Here is a 20,776-nt window from a genome sequence, read left to right as displayed (position 1 = left end):
ATTTATTATAGATATACAACAGTGGTTCCTAAGCTTTTATTCGCTTTATTAGCTCAATTAGCCTTTTTTTTTAACAACACCAGCCATCAGTTTGCAATGGATGTTATTTAACACTATTAACAGTATACAAAAAATAACATTGTTGCAATATTTTTATCAAAGAAAACATAGCTTTTAAGAACATTTTGAAATGGGAGCTATTTTGAATTATCCACATGTGGTGTTCAGGTGCTGTCGGCTTATCATGGCTGCTAGTTCATAGGTTAGTCGTACACCAATTTGTGATCCTATTTGTGTTGTGATTTTCCTCCAATCCTCCTTCTTTCATCTGTTCTGAGCGTTAAGAAGCTTTCTCCAATAGTGTATATTGCGGCACAAACAATTTTCACACAGAGTAGCAGCTGATTTTAAAGAAAGTTGAGCTTGAATGTAACCAAGGACATTTTTACACCGACTACTCCCTTTGCTCATGTCGCCACAAAGGAATCAGGTGTACCCCGTGGTGTTGAGGAAGCTGTGCCCGGTGATGCAGTCTCTGGATGTTGCTGCAGGGACGAACCAGAAAGCCTGAGCGCAGCTCCCATCAATCTGCCTCTCGAACCCATAGTCACTGTTTCAGTTGGAACAACAGATAAAGAAAGAGAAACACTTAGGAGTCATCCAGATTAGTTATCATTCATTTATAAAATATAATTACTCAGCTCAAGAAGAATCGCACACAATAAGTGCATGTCTACTGTGAATAGAAGTGTTCTCGCCTTAAGAAAACTTTTCACAGCAAAGCAGCTCAAAGACTTTGAGACTTGATGTTTTATGTATCAAACATCTGAAGCAGAAAAAGGGTTGTGCGTGTTTATACAAAGTACAATCATACCTTGAGAAAGTCAGAGGGATCTGTCACTTTTTTTTATCATGATCAGAGAGACACAATCTCAGAGTTAGAAAGCTTAATAAACCTTGTATTTAGCGCCAGTGAGATTAGAGATAAAACACAAACAATATGAGACAAAGGCAAGTGATACAGAGGTTTAAGAAGTATTACTTGAAGTGACACTTGTTCGACATACATGAGTAAATAATAATAGACTCTAGAGAAAGGCTTTCGCTTTATTCATGATTCAAACCTATTCATGTGCACTTGATATAAGTAGTAAGATGCAGAAATCTACTGCTATCACATATTTGAATGTTGGGGCTGAGCTCCAATATGTTCTGTCATCTTCTGTCAGTTAAATTGGGTTATGATGATATGATATTACTGTTTTATAAAATGATGTCCAAATCAATCATTCCATGCTAATTGTAGTTTATTAAATGGTTTAACATATTTAAAAACAATATGTAATTTGTGATCACCTAACACAGTTCACTACATTAAACACCAGTGTGTTTGTTTTTAAATTTATATTTATATTGGATTATTGATTACAACAACAATCATAACACTTAGTTATGAATACATAAAGTGTATTCATAACTAAGTGTTAAAAAACTGGCATATTTTTAAATCATATACTAACTAACACCCTAAGTTGAAATAAGAATAACAAGCTCTGAATCATAAAATGTAACTCTTCAAACACTCCTCCTGGTGTGCCTTAGGTTTGCGTCACAGACTCTGCCTCTGGAGATTGATAAAGGGTTTTGTATTGGATTTAATGAAATGAAAAGAGTAGCTGCAGAGCAGGGAACTCACCACTCAAAATCTGCCTCTGTGCATGGACAGGAATCTGACATCTGGGAAATATACTGATTTCTGGCCTTGACACATAGAACGTTTGCTTTCAGTTTTTGGAAGATCCTCTTCATTCCCATGATGCACACTTCGCCCTGTGATGAATAATGCATCATAAACATTTCTGAGGTCCTTTATCCTTTTTTGTCTACCATCATGCTTTTATTGTGTGACTGAATCAAAGAGATTCACTTGGGCTTGATCACCGAGTGGCAGCTTACCTCATTGTGTAACTGCCATGTCATGTAATCTTCAGATGTGCATCGATGTTGAAAAATGGACCGAAAGTCAGTTTTGACAAGTTGCCACTCAGATCGATGGCTGAAATGACCGAATATTCTGCACGAACAAGCCAGAAATACATGGTCAACACATTCGGTATATGGGGCCGATTAAAATGAGAAAAACTCACTTAACATCTGGGTATTTTGAATACACTGACTTTAATCCATATTGAGGAACCTTCAATAAAAGCTTTCAAAATTACCTTGAATAGACTCAGATGTACACTTCTAACTTTTCATTGGGGTATTATATAATTACTCAGAGCAATAATTAACAAACTAAAAACAAAGGAGCTCCTTTTGATTCCTTCGTATCTTACGTCATTATGAGGGTGTCCTCTCCAGGCTCTCCCAACACCCCATCAACATAGAGTGGAGACGAGGTGAAGCTGTATTTGTCCCAGTTTCTGCCCTCATCAAAACTCAGCCTGAGGGAGAGAACAATGGTTGGATCACAGACAGACTAGCCACAAATAGAGTTGAATTGAGTATGAAAATTCTCAGCAGAAAAGCAGCCTCACTCCTTGTTTGAAGAATGAGTATAGTCTCTAAAAAAGATTGGGTACACCCTTGGAGAGCCTTACCAAATGTGTCTAATTGGAAGAGGTGTGTGTCGGATGGCCACCAGAGATCCTCCTTGATTCAGGAAAAACACGCTGTACTCTTCCTGAAAAACCTGCAGACACAACTAGCTTCACTTTATCACACCAGAGATCAATTGAGTGTACACAAAGTGTACACCAATGACAACATACGGGACATGCATACTTACACCTACACATTAAACAAGTATAAACCCAACTGTACTCTACACAAGGGTCTCAGCTGTGTGAATAAACAAAAGCTTCAAGCTAGTGTTGCTCTTGACTCTGTAGTCTCCTTTTGGTTTATTCGCTTTACAGATCAGAGATGTACACTTCTTCACAAGGCTGCGTGTCAAACTTCAATTCTTTATTTCTTCACCAAGAACTGAAAGGCGAGAGCTGAAAGTTGGCACTGAAAGCTCAGTCACATTCCTGTTCCTAATTCAGCTAATGCCTGACTAAAGTCAAATTGTTTTCATTTTGTTTTATATTATACTGAAGAAAAGAGTTATCAAATAAGCTTTTAAAAAGTTCAGCAAAGTAATGTACAAAATAAAAATGCCATTGCAGAAACGCAAGTAGTCTAGGGACCTGTCTTACAGTTATCATACTGTACCTCTCTCCAGTTGTTTCCAGCATCAGACGTGATGAAGATACTGACGTTATTACTGGTCAACTCCGGGCCAACCACACCTGGTTACAAAAGGTAGGATAGCACTATTTTTAGTAGTTTATTTTTTTTATTTTAACATTTATTCATTTGCACTGATGTAACATGGATCAGATATGCAGGAAAGATTGATTTCATTTCAGTTAGAAAACTGTTTCCGGATAGACAGCGTGGGGAACTGAACTAAAGGACAGAATCGACTGAGAGAAACAATCGAGGACCATCATTAAGAGTGAACAACAGTTGGATGTTCAAATGAAATAATCTCCTCACCTGACGCTATTATAACCCCTGGAGCTGAGTCTTTGCTGACGATGTTTCCCGAGGTGTAAGGATTCTCTGACACGTGAAGGTGTAGATGTAACGAGCAGTAAGGCTGCAAAGCAAAAACACAAGGAGAAAGGAAATTGAAAGGCTTGATACAGATTTGGTTCACCCTTCAATATTCAACAAAAAATGTTAATTTTTTAATCTGGGGATAAAAATTCGAACATGAAAAACTGTTAGTCAGAATGTGGTAAATATGTTCAAGAAGTAAAAGGTTTTCCCAATACAAAACATTAAATGGAGCTTAAGCGGTAGTTCAGAAGGAAAACTCTCTTTACACAGCTGGTCATTCATAAATATATGTCTCTAATTCTCCCCGTGATTACTCTATCAATGCTGCACCGTGTCCTTAAGCCAATCATATCGTGGCTGTCAACTTTTAAATAGGTTCTCTACTCTGCTGCTGTCAGTTGTCATTTCTGCGCAAAACGAGATGCAACCCTCCTCCACCCCAGGCACCTCCAGCCAGCATTCAGTCATGCTCCTTATTCGTCATCGGATTGTAGCAACATCATTCTTCACCACCACCACCACCACCAGTGTCTGGACTCCAGGAGGATTCTGCCTCATCATCATAACTCAGCATCACTGCCCCCTGATTATCCTGTTTCAGGATAGAGTCCAATCGCCAAAAACTTTGCACTATTCAGATGTATGGTTAAATTCGGACTAAGTCTCTCCTGATTGAAATATAATCATACACTCCCAAGTCTCCACTGATAATACTGACTGCAAATAATGTATGCAGGAAGCTCAATATTGAAATATCCTTTTGAAATGAGAATTTATCAAAATGTGTATTTCAGTAATTATTATGGCTAAAATACAATCCAATGAAAATACAGTAAAAGGCTGTCTGGATGATGCAATTATTTGTGAGACATTTATTGTGTTAAAAGTGCCTGTTTGACTTGATGTATGACTCTCTGTTAAGGATTGAATTCATTTTCATTTTATTGAATTTTTGACTGGCTCTACCACTTTGTGTGTGCGCCCATAAATTAGTATGAGTTTGTCCATCTTTCCACACCATGTCTTTTAGTATTGTCTTTTCTTGTCACCATGTGATAATGTAAAGCTGTTTTCTCTCTTCCATGTACCAAAACCTGTCTATAAAATGAATGAAAACATTTAACTAATGGTCCATTCCCACTTCCTACCCCCTCCCGCTGGCACTTTGCTCAGACTACACCCATCTTCAGATGCTATCACAATGACAAAATGTGTCTGCAGAAATAGAAACACCTGCCAAAGTACTCAGAACTGCTTCTGTGCTATAGTTGTCCTACAGTAGGTGTCTCCAGGACCACATGTTCCCATGATAACACTCAGTGACAAGGGGAAATAATACATGACAATAGAACAATGCTAATTTATTAAATGTTTTGATTTCCAATGAATTAAGGAGATTAATTACAAACGTGTGTATGTATGTATATATATATATATATATATATATATAGAGAGAGAGAGAGAGAGAGGTCGATAATTAGATATATAGATATATCTATATCTACAGTATATATATATATATATATATATATATATATATATATATATATATATATATATATATATATATATATATATAATTTTAAAAGATAATGGTAATCCAAATAACCAAATCTATTTCTTGTCAGTGGCCCACTTACTTTTTCACAATAGACCTTGTTTCCCTGGAGATCGGTTGTTGGAGCCTGAAGAAGACGCCAGTCTCTCCCCTTGTTGTATGTGATATAAGTTTTCACTTGGTTCTCAACAACTTTATTTGACAGGAACACCCCTTTAATCCCGGCAACCTGCGAACATGAGAGACGGAGAGCAGTAGGGGAAAAATAACAAAAAAGGGAGGGAAAAGAAATAACGGTAAATTATTCAGACTTAAGTAAAGCTGAAGGCCTAGTTCGGAGAGGAAAAGATGTCTTAAAGTGATAGTTTTTCTGACAGGGAGCACTATTTTGGACCATCTGTAGGACTCTGCTGAATCAAAACAACATATGGCACAGCCCTGAGATATTTCTTCTTCTGTGCACATAGATGCAGACGGCTATTCACATTTCTCTTCCATCTAAAGAGCACAAATCTTTGTCCCAGAAAGAATCACAATTTCATATTTTCTACTCGTCATTGAAGCTGAATATTTTTGGACAAAGGTGAGATAAAATAATAAAAAAAACATTTGCTGCTGGACAAGTCATCAGTGATGTTCCTGGGATCATCAGGTGTTTCGGGTTGTTTCAGCATCATGCTGCCTCCCCCACTCGACCCAGCAGAGGCCGATCAGACCCCTACTTGTGTCCAGCAGGCAACAACTAATACTTCCAACTGGCGGTTGTTCTCTGTCCAGCCAAAGCCATGTAGCGGCTCTCCCTGCTGTGCTGGTGGTCTCTCAAATGCCCTCTTCTTTTCTCCTTCAATTCCCAGTGAGCTGAGGGCTCTGGACAGCAAAGGCAGCATATATATACATCCAACCTGTTTCGGCAGACACTTCCCCTTCCATCCCGATTCTCTGCCCTAGATGGTAAGATCTACATAAACATTACACATAACATGTCTGTGGAGGTCAGTGAGCAGTGAGAGTAACCAATGCTGACGGATATCTTAGGTGTGTTTTTGTAACAATGTGATGCTTTTACTGCTGGCTGCAGATGAGGATAATCTAAAGTGATGTATACATGTGCAGCCACTGCAAACTTCATAGCACATCTGTCAACACAGATATAACATGTTCAGGGCACTAGTTAAAGCTGCTATTTCCCCTGTATTATGACTATGGGCTTTACATGACACAAGTGTTTCCTTAAACATCTGTATAGATGGTATGTTATCTGAAGACTGAACCTGCAAAATGTTTTTTTTTGTGTGTGTGCTACAATGTCACATGAAAAATATATTCAAAGCAGGCAGGAAGTGGATATGAGAGAGACACAAAATACAATATACCAGCATCTGTTCCATTATGGTGAGGACATCCAAGACAGTGCAGGGTACCCTTAAAGAAAGCACGGCAGATTAACGTCAAGCAAAGTTTTAGTCTGACTGTTGGGTCTTTACTTGTCAGAGTCTCCCAAGGCTCAAGCCCCCAAACCAAGAATTTCAATTTGTATGGTGATCTTATACACAGTTTCTAGTTCCCTCAAATGGTTAAATAAATGAAAGTTAGGTGGATTAGATATTCTAAATTGCATGTGAATGTGAGTGGTTTGATGGATAAAGCTAATGGGTACTTTATTAAAGTGTAAGTACTAATCTCATTTTTGATAAATCTCTTCAATATTTTTCTGATTAAACATTTATTCAGAACCTTGTGAAAAATGTCCATTAATTCTTAAAAACAAAAAGGGAGCTCTTCAATTTCCTTCTCTTGTACCGACCTGCAACTGTATTGATAATACATATGTAGTTTACGTTTCTAAAAATATCCCAGCTAGTAAAATGTAAAATGTCCTGCTTGCCTTTCTCTTAACATTATTGTTAACTGAACAATTTGTTTTGAACGATAAAACCAATTGGTTGGATAAAACAAGGCATCTGATACCTTTGGCTCTAGGAGATTACAATGAACACCATCCACCATTTTATGATATTGTATAGACCTAAACAATTATAAATGAATAAAAAAACGGTTTGAATAAAAATATTTGTTGGTTGCAGCCCTACTCTTGTCCAGCCAATAGTTAAAATACTGAAAAATAAAATAATATAATCAATTTGCAATGATACAAGATGGATAAAACAGCACATCCTCAACTTTGAGCAGCATATCTGAGAAACTGCAAATATCCTATGTATATATGAGAACTAGCAAACCGTCAAATGATAACCCAATTGTCAAAATAGTTAATAGTCGATTAACTTAATTTCTGTTAAATTAACATGAAGAATAATCCAAGTACGGGAAGAATTGGAACACACAAAATATAAAGGCTTGAGTGTATAATTGCACAAAATGTTTAAGGAATTGCTTAAAAAAAATGCACAAATGATCATGGAGCTGATTGTTTTGGTAGTAAACATTATAATACATGTCCTATATACTGCAGCAGTTATAAACCCAGGCCAGTGAGTTGAATTGGTTCAGCATGCCTGAATAACATAAAAACATATAAAGGATGACAGCACCACCCAACAGCACCGTCACCGCCTACCTCATAGAGGTCTATCATGATGTTGCCCTCCGGTCCTCCACTGCACACAGCGTTCTCCAGCATCAAGGTGAAGAACAGCCCTCTGGACTCAGACATGTACAGGTTGTAGGAGTCATTCTGGTGCCAGTCCTGAATCGCTGCCACCACCTGGTTATCGTCTGTGCTGATTATCTGCAAGTCCTAAATATGTGAAATTTATGAGTACTGAAGATGCCTACAGGGTTTTAAGATCCAACTCAAATGAGTTATCTCAACAAAAGTGTGAATCTGCATTTTAGTGTGTGCATAGGGGCCACAGAGATCAGGCAGCAAGCTGCCGATTTGTCACTTCTTGACATTATTCAGTCGGGATCAGCAGCGATTAGACCTCAGTTTCATGCCATGCACTAAACAGGAAGACAGGCTCCATTTTACTGAATCCCTTCTCCAGAGTGAGGTGAGGTAGGGGATGTCTGTCCTGCTCAAAGAAATTTTGACACATCCATGGATGGATGGACGGACAGACAGACTGATCGAATCAACACTGCAGGCATCTCTGCTGTTGTTGTGACATGGTCTCTAAAACCACCGGGCCACTCTGCTGCGCTTTCAGTAAATGGGATTCAGTGCAGGACAATGTTTTTGTGCAGATGCAAATTGACCTTTCTGCTTCAAAAAGTTCCTTTAGAGTTGTTGGGAAAGATATTTTCAAGTAAATATCTGTTAATACAGACGAGAGGGAAAATGATTAAAAGCTATGCCTGAGCCTTGAATAAAAGCATGATCTAAAAGATGTAATTATGCATAACTGAATACCGTTTCAGGAGGATAAGTGTGGGGAAAACAATTCAATGGATTTGTCGGCAAACAGTACGACTAACTGGGAACAACGCTACTTAAAATCAACCCTCAACAAGTCATCATGATACCACAAAACAGCCTGAAGGAATAAATCACGTTTCACAGTCAAAATGAATGCTGCACTTATTCTGTTGCTTGTTCCTCTGCATGTGCTCAACTCACCAAACACAATCTTACCTTTGGCAGAGTGTACTTGGGAAGCTTCATTGGGTAGAAAGCATTTCTTTTATAGGACACATAATGGACAGACTGACCACCTACTGGCACCTGGAAAAGCAAAATAGTGCAATTTCACATGTCAGGTAAATATTCATAAACTTGACTGTGCACACTGATTGCTAGCAGCATGTATCAAACAATTTAAGCCACCATTAAAACTCTGGGTTTGCTACTAACTAGGATAGTGTGCATTATGGTGGAGTGGAGCTGTAGTATAATGCTCAACATTGTGATTTCAATTTCATGCCATCCTTTCCCAGGATAATGGCCCCTTTTAGTTAATGAAAAACATGGCTGTACATTAAGATGCAATTGAATGCAGTGGTTTTACAGCTTTTAATTGTCCTTTAATGAAGCCAGACCTTGCAATAAAAACCCACCTGGATGAAAACGTATTCATCCTGAACCACCAGGGAATTAGGGATGATAAATCCAGGGAAAGGCTTGCCCTTGTTTCCATCAGAGCAATTCTGAAGTTTACAAGTGATGTACTGTGACCCTGTGGGTAAGCAAGAGATTAGTGCAAAAAAAAACACAACGGAGAGAAAAACAAACAATCTTCTGTAGTCCACCATCAAGGTTTAGCTTGTGCTGATGGTTTGAAGAGAGCCATAGAGGCAACATTTTGGAGGCCAATCTTTATTCTCACTAATAGATAAAGCAGAGCGAGAAAGCTGTCCCAGTATGTTAGCATCAGCCAAATGAGGCAATTTCCTCTGGGACAGGGCATTAACACAGAAGGCCTTGTGGTAGTTCCCCATCTCTGCACTCTGGCCAATAAAAAGAGCCAAGTCACAGCCGGCCCTTGAAAAATGAATTAGCTTAATCGTATGAAGAGTCTTGCTGCAGCCAATGCAGATGGGGCGGCATGTTTTAAGTATAGTATTTAAAAAAGAAGAAGCTCTTTATCGTTTTTTTTTTATTCAATGTTTAGGAAATATAACAAATGTTTATATTTTTGACATGTTTCTAGGTAACCAAGCACATCAAATTATTGTGTCACTCACGTCCATCAGAGATGCTGATCTCCAGGTGGATCATTCCTTGCTCTTTGTCCAAACCCATTCTGGACCTGTAACATTAAACAATGAGGTAACACATTTAAGATTTCTGCTTCAAAGAAAGTATCCGTTAATAACGACAATGTGTCCGTTAACACTGACAACGTGTCAGTTAATAAAACATAGTGTACATTAAAACGGACATTGCATTCATAATTATTGACATTGTGTGCATTAATAATAACACTGTGCTCATTCAAAATTATATTTTGTCCGTTAATAATCACTTTTTGTGCATTGTGTGCATTAATAATGACATTTTCTCTGTTAATATTTTGCTTAAGTCAAAAGACAATGTGACTTAAGCAATTATACAAGCTTTTCAATATGGCATTTTGAAGCTAGCATTTAAGCTAGCAATTTAGTTAGCGTTTTTGCGAGCATTTTTGTCAAAGAAAATCTCACTCGAACATAATATTAGTAATCATAACATAATTTGACCGGTAATACAGTATGCCTGTTGTGCAGTGTCCAGAGGCAGCTTGTGCACCCCTATTACATTTGGTCAAGTTTTTTATGTTTTCTGAAAAACTTGAAAAAATGACTTGTGAATTATTTTAGGAATATTGAATATAATTAACTGACAGAACTAATGCTACCTTGCCAATATATTAGTTATGTAGATATAAGAGTAGTAAGAAATATGGAGGATATGAAACATTGATTTATCCAGGGACGCTAGGTTGAGAAACCCAGGTTGGGAGCCACTGATTTAGGTTATGCAGTTTGCAGTGCCTGGAGTAGGCTTGGTTACAAAACATTATTATATAATTTTAACTTTCTTGTTCTATATTTTGAACATTGCATAATAAGGCATTTAGACAAAAAGCATTATCACCTATTTGTTTGCTGCCTCAAGGAATATTTAATAAAGGGATGTTGTGTAAATAATAACAGTATAACAAAAACAAAGATAATTGAGAATATAATAAGAATATAATGTATATAATAAATGCATTTAGGACACAGCAAGCTTTTCAGTTATCAGAGGCACAATATTTGGGGTTATATTATATATATACATTTTCTATATGTATATATATATCGTGGTTTTCATTTTGTATTTTTAAGGGTGTCTGGGAAATACAGCCTTGTTCTCTCAGGCCCATTAAGACAACAACCTTATCTATAACCATTGGCCTGGCAGACATTTGACCTGCAATGCACTTTATAGCTAAGGTGCACTTAGCCATTTCATTCACTTCCAACAGAGATTCTTCATGACGTGCAGAGTGACAAGAGTCACCACGTGTTGTATTAATAGCAGCAGTTGTGACAGAAGATGGCTTTCTTCTCATTTTCTATACCGTGTCTGAACTATAATATAAAAAGCCCCTTCCTGTCTACCTCAGCACTCTGTAATTGCCTCACAGCTCCATCTCTTTTAATGGACTTTATGTCAAATACTTCATCCAATTCTATCAGTGAACAGCGGCGCTTGCTCTTAAATAAACCCCTGCAATGTTACACAGTGTTCTCCCATAACCAACACATACCAGTGTGTCTGCCTAGCGAGGGGCGCTGTTAATGTGTTTTTGTAAATCATGTTTGTCAGATCTTCTCTGATAAGATGAGCAGTGGAGGATGCGATGAAAGAAATTCTTTCATACTTGAGCTCTGATGGCGTCGGGAACGTGTTTTATTTTTATGTTTTTGCCTGGCACGTTCTGGTTGACTTATTTCCAGGAGAGATAAAAGGAAGAGCATATGTGAACATCAAGAAATGTTGTTTTATTGATCATCTTGTAACACAACTACAGGATGATGCTAAAGAAAACTCAGATGCCATTTTTCTAATAAGCATATAAACCCAAGCTTTAAATACTGTGTATACCTGCCTTACCACTAAGATATTGTCGCATGGACATCGATTAATTGGTGAGGTAAAATCTGTATTCTGTATGATACATTTTCTTTTCTTTTTTTTGCAGAAAAAGTTGCAGCCTAATAGTTTGGAAGCTCAGTGCATATTGTTCCTGATGTACGAGGAAAGATGGTCCGTTGATGTAGGTACAAACCTAATTAAGAGGACATTCTCTCATGGAAAACAACCACAGTGTAGAGCCTTATGTCAAGCAAAATTTAACTCAAAGATCTCGTTGTGCACAGTTGAGTTTATGTACATTACCATTAGCGACAGAAACAGGTTTAATTGTTTCCTTGAAGAAAAGGGCTTTGTTTCTTCTTATGTGATTTAGGCTAGACTGAAGAGGATTGATCATGTTTTATTGCTCATTATGTGATGATTTAGGGGCTACATTTTATATAAAGAAGTCCTTCTTCTGTATCTCTACATAAGTCTACATGGGCTGTTAACTTGTATGTGCATGACACAATAAATAGCATAGACAACACACACAGGTAGAGAGTCACTCACTCATGAGAAGGTTAAAGATTAGACCCCAATAATAAATAAATGCCATAGATCTACCTTCTCTGGGGATCAACAAAATCAGCCTCATAAAACAAGACATCATCTTTGTTTTGTCTACTTAGTTGTCACCTCTTTACTAAAGTGATTTTCATTTACATTTAATGTGTTGGGTCGTTGTGTTTCCCAGACCAATGCAAACACTGTAAAAGCATGTACTGGAGGTCACTCCAACCGCCTTGATTAATCGATGGTCCTTCTTCTTTAGCTATATGTGTAAAAGGCATTCTGGAGCCAAAAACTATAAAAAGCATTATAAATTAAACATTTATCCAAGGCCATAATCACTGTAGCAGCACCCGACAGCTAATAACGGTAAAACACTCTGAGAGACACCATCTATCTGCCACATCAGAGCTGATTCTGTGCTTTATAGATCAGGTGTCGTATCAAATACATTACTGACCTATGTGGATATGATTTGATTTGTAATACTGTGGTATCCAAACAATAGTTAATGAGCAGATTCCATTCAGTGGATGACATATATATGTATGTCAACAAACTAGATGTTTAGTTTAATATATTATTATTATTATTATTATTATATATATTATTATTATTATATATATATATATTAATTTGTTTAACCTAGCTTTGTTTGGCAACCAATGATAAAAGCAATCGGAATAAAATGTGTCATTGAATTTAGCAACTCATGGACAGAGTTGTTAGCAGTTAATTCATGCATTATATTAACAATACATACAAGTGATCATTTCAATCAAAGAGGCCAAATATTTCAATTTGTAATACTTTAAGTACATTTTGCTAATATTGTGAGACTGCTAAAGAATGTGAGTATGTCCACCACTGACTAACAACAAATTACATTTCTGTGACAAATTCTGTGACATATTGTCAAGTATAAAACTTGTTACTCAAAAAATATCAAATCTGATATTTATAACTCAGTCAGAGCCACATGTTTACTTGTGGTTCTATTAAGTCAGTGAAAATATAAATAAACACATTTTCTAGAGAATGTTAATATGTACAGTGGAGGCATTTCCCCGACTACTGCTGTGAACAGAATGCTATAAATGCATACATTTTAATTATTAAATGTATAATGTTATTCATAGCGTTGCTGGAAACACATAAATATGTGGCGATAGTGCAGTATTTCTATCTCAGAAAGAAAAACCCTCGGCAAATGACTGATTGTTGATCTCACCAGTAGAATCTGTTGGGGATGACACCGTCGTGCACAAGCTGCCATCTCTTCCCAAATTCAACAGAGACATAGAGCTGAAAAATGAGAGGAATGCATTAACCAAATGAGTTACAGCATAAAGAATAATGTTCCATGTCATAATATCCAAGAGAATTGTTTCCTGATATATGCCTAACTGTATTATCAAGCAGCTGTCAAGATTTGTTGATTTTGTGGCATCAATGTGTTGATGTTGTTTTGAATATTGCGCTACTGAGTGCATACTCTGTAAAAATGTGTCAGTGAGGAGAAAATCCATCAGTTACTGTAAAAAGTAGTCTGAAGCCAGAAAAAAAAAATTATTGAAAGTTTATTTGTTCTGATGTCTTGGAAAAGAGGGAAGGAGGACAGACAAATTGGTCTCTGTATTCAAATCAAAGCGTCTCCTTCATAACTCAGCAGGATTTTGGCCTAATTGGTGTTATAAAATCAGTAATTTAACTGTCATTGTAGTCTTTTTATTTCATAAAGCCATTAGTCTTCTTTTTACTGCAAAGCTGGACTTATGTCAAAGCCTTCAGAACGCTTGTCATCTTAACATAATGATCGAGCTGCAAGCATCTTAAACCCGGAGCTTTATGAGGATAAGCAACATCATCTAAGAGCTTTACACTTTTAAAAGACATGACAGACAATCAATACATGTAAAATTAAATCAACCTAAGATTAATTTGAGCAGTTAAAAGGGAAAAAAAACATTAGAAAGACATATAGAACGACCTGAAGGCAAACGGCTCTGGAGGGTCTTTATTTTGACCCGTCTATGGTTCTCAAATAAGCTTTCATCTTCCTCGCTGCACCATTTATCTCACTTCTCAGACTTTGACTGTTTTTCTCTCACAAAATCAAGTCTTGCAATAGCAGGCTAAAAGGCCGAGTTTGATGTCTGCGGTGTTGAGTAAAGCAGACAGCAGGGTTCTCACACAGCGTAATGAAGGGTGCGTGCTCATGCCTACAGTTGTGCATTAGCGTGTGTGCTTGTGGATTGTTTGGCTGTGTCTTTCTTGTTTACTTTCCCCTGTGTTGTCTGGGACACATCCATTCAGAGCTTGAGTCTGCAGCCAGACTTTACGACCTGTTTTGGGGAGCAGGTGATCAGATGCCTCTATTTTAGAAACTGCAGCATTGGCTTAAGCGGCACATATTTTCATATGTCCTGCAAGCTAGCCGCTATTATAAAAATGAATGCTTTTGACCGTTACAACAACCTATGTTTTGAGATATTCTATTTTGCCCAACAGGCTTGTGATTTATAATCAGACAGAACAAACATCCGGCAGAACACTCAATCCGAGCTAACACGTGCACGATAAGCAGCAAGCGAACCCTCCACAACAGCCCTTATTCAGCAGCTTTTTTTCTCCGTCACATCTTCAGTTTTTATTCCAGCTATTTCATGCCACCCGACAGCTACACATTATACCTTTTGGTCGTGGCTGTAAGCCAGGATCCAGTCCTCCTGCTCGGGGTGAAAAAGCAGGCTGAGGATATCAAAGGCTAAGCTGTGTTTCTGATAGGTCGCCCCCTCGTCAAGGCTAATGAGCAGGCTGCTCTCCACCTCCGGGTCGGTAAGTAACATGATCTGAGACAAGACAAGAAAAGAGACGGGGGAATCAGTGGCCCACCTTGACAGCATTCGTTCCACAGGGCTTATTGTGTACTTGTGTCATGCACTGCAGAGGAGAGACGCCTGGCACAGATTCCTGTAGGGCTGCTATGTAGTGAAAGTGATAAAAACTCTGCGACACAGTGACAATCTTCTTTTTTTGGGGGGGGGGGGGGGTTTCCACAAGATGAATGTGGAAACTTACCTTCCTTTTGTTGTTCGGACTCACGTACAAGTAGCTTAGGATGGTTTTTGGCCCGACTTTCTCGTTAAGCTTCTCATATGTGGTCCCATAATCAGTTGACCTAAAATTCAATTATAAGGACGAAATAAATAGATTGTGTTGGAGAATTAAGGAGAATGGAGAAACGCCTACTAGTTAACATGCTGATGGTATCATTACGCATATCAGGCAAGCAGAAAATTGAAAGAGCAGAAATCATGAAGCAATTTGCAAGATGAAGGAAGATTCTTTTAATTATAAAACAAACAAGAATATCCTGTGTGGCAAGGAGATAAAGTATTACTATCATCAGTATTATTATTGATGCTTTGGGGTAAAAATGTAATTTCATGTATGTGATTTTCATCTTTTAACATTCACATGGAGGACATATTTGGCTGTTGGCTAAAAATATGCTTTGACAGAACAGAAATACACAATAAAATATGAATTTCCCTCTAAAAATCGTACTGCCCTGCTGACTTCATTATGGATGTCTTTATATGAATTGTCACATAGACATAGATGCTGGTCTCAGATGCTTTGTGACATTTTAGAAACAAACAGCCCTAAAATGTTTTATTCTGCATAAAAAGAAATGATTTAACTCTTGTGTATTGACGAACTAGCTTTATTTACTCATTGTTTGGAGTCCCACAGACCCCAATGCTGTATGTGTAAACAATACTAATGAGTGCTAAATCAACCCCATGTTTTTCTTTTGTTATGACCTCATTAAAACCCAATATGTAGAAGTATTTAAGGTGCAACTAACTGATTTTTCATGACCTTTTGAGTTAATAAAGCAAACTTGTGAGCAAACACTTGCTTATTTACACATAATGCGGTAATTCAGTCATGAATGCAAGTCAAACATTTTCTCTTTTGGCTCTATTTTTGGTCTCTACCAATTCCTGAGGGAAATATATGGCTATTTGGCTGCTAAATGCTCAATATGTTTAACAGCTAGTTGCTGCATGTCTCTCTCTGTCTGCTGTTTGGCGCTGAACAGATGAGTGAGTTTTAGAGTTTTAGAGCTTTTTCACTGATAACAGCTGCCTACTTTGGCCGAAAATTACGCAATGAGAGCAGTGGGAGTAAAACAAAGCTAAAATGTTGCAGACCAGACAGCTTGACAATAAGGTGAAACTAGTATCATGTTGTCATTTGATACATTGTTATTATACAACATATTTATTATAGCTGATTTAATGAATGTGACAAAACATGTGAATGAGCAAAATATATGTTTTGTTTTATGTCTTATATGGGCCATGCATAAATATATGTATATATTCCTTTACAACTTTAAGGTTTTAACGTCTGTTAGAATTACAATCAACTGTTATAAAACTAAAAGAAAAGAAATCCAAATGAACTTCTCTGGAATTTAGTGATATGTTAAAAGTGCTATAAACATCAATCGCATACACAAAGCATATAAAAAGCATTGCATTTAATCATAGGTCTCTGAGAACAAAAATATGTAATTTGTCATTTTCTGTAGAAGACATCAAAAACAATCAGTTTGAAATCATGTGTGTAACCAGACAGAAGAGCTTACCTCCATAGAGAACTCTCTGTAACTCGGCCAGAGTTGAAGTCATAGTACTTTGTCAACATGAGGATCACCTACGAAACAGATCAAACAGATTACTAGCTTCGAAAGGAGAGGTATCATCAGTTTTGTGAACAGCAAAGTGTCACATAGTGAAACAAAAGAACCGATTCATCCATGCACATGTCTTTAATGCTCCCTGACAGACGCAACTTTATTAAAAACAAAACTGTGATGACGTGTCAACCCATTCCTTTTTGTGTATATTCTCTGAGGAAAAGCTGACCACGTATGCATGCTATAATAGTTTCTAGGACCTGGTTGATTACCAGAAAATGCTACCACTGGTAAACTACGACTAAATGAATAAATAATATCATACATTCCATGCGCAGAGAGACAGACCTCGTAAATATCATGGACATCTTTTTGAAGAGGATCATAAAAAGTGTCATAGTAGTATGTGGTTTGCAATAAACAGGCCTTTACTTAATATACATAAAAAGCTGTAAATGTCTTGTAAATTACCCCAGATATTAATGAATGGCTCACTGTGGACATTTCTATTTGCCTCTGTTTATTTTTCCTCAGCAAATATCAGAACCTAAATCAAAGCCTGAGTGTTTCTCTACTGATGCATAGGCACATGTTAATGTACATTTTAACCAGCGTTTTCCTTTTTTTTTTTTTCTTTTTTTTTTACAGTGAGGCAATAATATGAGGAAATACTTATAATAATAAAAAATAACTTCCATCCAAAGAATACCTTTTTCCCACAATAGCCACACATTGTGCCCTTCACCCTATACTTAAATGTGTAGTGCAGGGCATTGCCTGCATTGTGCAACCGTAAAATCTGCGGATCATATTACTCTCTGGGGGAGACTCTCTGGGCATCTTTTCATGGCTATCCTCTAATTATCGAGTGTTATGAGTGTTTTGGGTAACATTCTGTATGACGAGTAAGAACTCCATCATGTAAACAAGAAACTTGAACTTTTTAAAACCTTGCTTGCGCAGTTTGTAGTTTTCATTTTCTTGTCTTTCTCTCATATTAAACGAGTCAATCATCCTCATCTCTGCTAAATAAAAGCCCGCCCCTTCTTGAAACTAACTGACAGACACACACTGTGCACACATGAGGCACATCGAGGTCCCTTATGTACAGTCGGCTCCAGGATTAAAGCTAAATTGGTCAATACCATGTTTGGAAATATGATTTACTGGTGCAACACCACAAACACAGGAACTCTGATTTATGAATACAAAACAATATTATCCAAGGGCTCGATTCTAAATATAGACTCACTATCCAAATCTCTTAATTGATGTTGTTAATTCTCGTATCAATAAACAGAATCACCAAAGCCAATGAAATCTAAGAAAGTATCCTCTAATTTGTTTGTCCAACAAACAAAATAACAATTACACAAAACACAGAAAAGCAGCAAATCCTCACAAATGTGAAGATGGAAAAATATGTTTGTGTTATTCCTTTAGAAATTACTTAAATTATTAAACACTTAGTAATCGTTGCAGAATAATCTACGACTCGTTTCAGCTCTAACATGAACTATTCAGTAGTAAATTAATTGTCCTGAAATGTCTTTCATGTCCTGCACATTCATCATTATGCTCATTTATGTTTTCTATTATAGATGTATGTGTCTGTACCTGCACGATATCTAAAAATGGTATATTGTGAATATTAAATAATGTACGACAAGTGTCTGAAGAAGTTCTTCTGCTGTTAATGCATTCATTTTAAACCTCAAAGTTTTGCTGGATTTCCTAATTATGTGCCCTCTTTGTGAATAAGCTGAATAAGAAAACTCTGACTCTGCTATTACTTTGTGCTGAATGTATGAAATCCTTTATACGAGCGTTAGTTCAGAGATAATCCATATAGCTTGTTATGTGGTACCAAGTGTCCAGACTGGGTTGCAGAGAGTTATGGTCTTCCAGTAAAATGGCTTTTATACCTTCCAAAAGTCATACCCTCATGGACACTGTCATATGCAATAAAACAGCCAGCAGCAGCAGTCTGAAAATTAGGAGAAAATATATGCTCCATTCTGTATGGCAATTAACATTATGCATTTGCTTGGAAAGGTTCCAGGATTACAGTCAGATATAATTTGCATCCAACTATGTCGGCTAGAAAAGTTTTCTGTTTTTTGAGGGATGTTGAAAGTGAAAGGTAAAGCCCCATGGCTGCAGTTAACTCATCAATACGGTAATACAATATTCACTTTGTAGATATTTCTGCTTGGAACAGGTGTTTGAAGTTCAGCATGTCACATAAGCCATTCAATTGCTATTTGAAATCACTGGACGAAGGCTACTTCTTTTAATGCTTAAACCATACACCGGATAATGGTAGAACTTAACGTTCTGATTTAAATAATACCATGTATATTAGCATATCTTTGCCAGCTACCATGTAGTGCACAGCCCATTAGACTGCAGTGGCACCAACATATCTCCAAACTGGATTATTTGACATCCAAGAGCAAGCAAATTGATTTTTCAACCTCTAATCCTTTGTAAATCTTAAACCTTGGAGGTAAATGGACTGGGATGAATTTGATCATTATGTAAGAATGAATGGAGGCCTAATGGTGACTTACAGGGCTTAGGGTGCAGAGATTACTGTTGAGAAATGACGGTGTGAAGAAGAGAAGGGATGTGGTATCAAGAGAGCAGAAAGGGGGATTCTGTTATTGAAACGTGAACACCTGAGACAAATGACAGGACAGAATACGCATTACGATTCATACCCAGTCTCACCAACTCCTTGATCCAGCCTCATCAGCTGTTGGAATTCAGTTGCCTCATCAATAAAACTGTCATCATATTTACCCACTGCAATTAAACAGATGGATGATTCCATAAAAGCAATTGTTACAGGAGTTACTGACTGGAATATTAATAATAAAGACAAATATGACATCTCAAAAGCTGGCCACCTTTTGCCCAATGCATGATGTGATAAGCTCAAACAGGAATAGACATGCATATATATATATATATATATATATATATATATATATATATATATATATATATATGAATGAATGCCATCGGACTTTCTCTTATTGTCTAGTTTAGACAGTTTCAGTCTTAACTGAAAAATAACTTAAATTAACCTAGGAATGAATCAATTAATTTAATAAACTGCAGCCACAATTTAGTAAAATAACAGTAAAGTATAAAACAGTTGTGCAACAGCCAGATGGCTCACTCTTTAGCTACTTTCATCATTGATTTTAGACACAGTGGTTGTTTTTACTGTATGTGATACTTGTCTTTGTGTAGTGTAAATGAGCTGATCAATTATATTATAACGTATTATTTGCTAGCTGCATAAACTTGCGTATTTGCCGATACTTGACCCAGAATCGTAGTCTTTACTCTAGCAATATGTAGCATGAAAGTTGCAGGCCGTAAAACCAAAACAATGAATTACAAGATGCCAAATTGCGTGGTAATTATCTGTCAGTCAACCCCTTCTACATACAAGTCATGTAATCCACTGTTGTTATAAATAAAATAGATTTTAGCAGCTTTAAATATAAAGATTTGAATTCAAAATTTCTAAAGAAGAGAGAATATGTTGTTTAATGCTGGTACTCAAAATTATGATAACTGGTGACATAGAGTGTCACAACTTTAAGACAATTGAAGGGAGAAGGGTGAGAACACCTGCCTACAAGATATTAACACTCCAGAAGTGTTAACAATGTGACAACAAATGCTTTTCAAAGTATAAAAAACACACATTAACGAGCAAATCCAAAGACCCCAGGGGCCGGTATAGCATTAAGTATGGAACTTCACTTGATAAAATCACCACATTAAACAGCATCATTTA

General features: G+C 37.0%; 1 protein-coding gene across 1 annotated transcript in view; it reads right to left on the bottom strand.

Moving 5' to 3' along the window:
* The window catches only part of LOC306747103 (VPS10 domain-containing receptor SorCS1-like), a gene marked incomplete at its 3' end in the record, with an annotated part of 40,327 nt that overhangs the window by 9,978 nt on the left and 9,573 nt on the right, over nucleotides 1–20,776 (bottom strand). Inside the window, exons 2-17 of the mRNA XM_079230115.1 lie at nucleotides 16,909–16,976; nucleotides 15,327–15,426; nucleotides 14,939–15,097; nucleotides 13,477–13,550; nucleotides 9,815–9,879; nucleotides 9,188–9,306; nucleotides 8,766–8,855; nucleotides 7,749–7,928; nucleotides 5,253–5,399; nucleotides 3,547–3,649; nucleotides 3,220–3,296; nucleotides 2,604–2,695; nucleotides 2,340–2,447; nucleotides 1,957–2,074; nucleotides 1,697–1,830; nucleotides 497–610 (exon numbers count right to left, since the gene is read on the bottom strand). Coding sequence (XP_079086241.1) covers nucleotides 497–610; nucleotides 1,697–1,830; nucleotides 1,957–2,074; nucleotides 2,340–2,447; nucleotides 2,604–2,695; nucleotides 3,220–3,296; nucleotides 3,547–3,649; nucleotides 5,253–5,399; nucleotides 7,749–7,928; nucleotides 8,766–8,855; nucleotides 9,188–9,306; nucleotides 9,815–9,879; nucleotides 13,477–13,550; nucleotides 14,939–15,097; nucleotides 15,327–15,426; nucleotides 16,909–16,976 — 1,748 coding nt within the window. The remainder of the gene's footprint in view (nucleotides 1–496; nucleotides 611–1,696; nucleotides 1,831–1,956; nucleotides 2,075–2,339; nucleotides 2,448–2,603; nucleotides 2,696–3,219; nucleotides 3,297–3,546; nucleotides 3,650–5,252; nucleotides 5,400–7,748; nucleotides 7,929–8,765; nucleotides 8,856–9,187; nucleotides 9,307–9,814; nucleotides 9,880–13,476; nucleotides 13,551–14,938; nucleotides 15,098–15,326; nucleotides 15,427–16,908; nucleotides 16,977–20,776) is intronic.

Source organism: Taurulus bubalis, assembly GCF_910589615.1.
Source record: "Taurulus bubalis genome assembly, chromosome: 14".
In the NCBI taxonomy this organism is placed as follows: domain Eukaryota; kingdom Metazoa; phylum Chordata; class Actinopteri; order Perciformes; family Cottidae; genus Taurulus; species Taurulus bubalis.
This window is presented reverse-complemented; position numbering and strand designations above follow the sequence as displayed.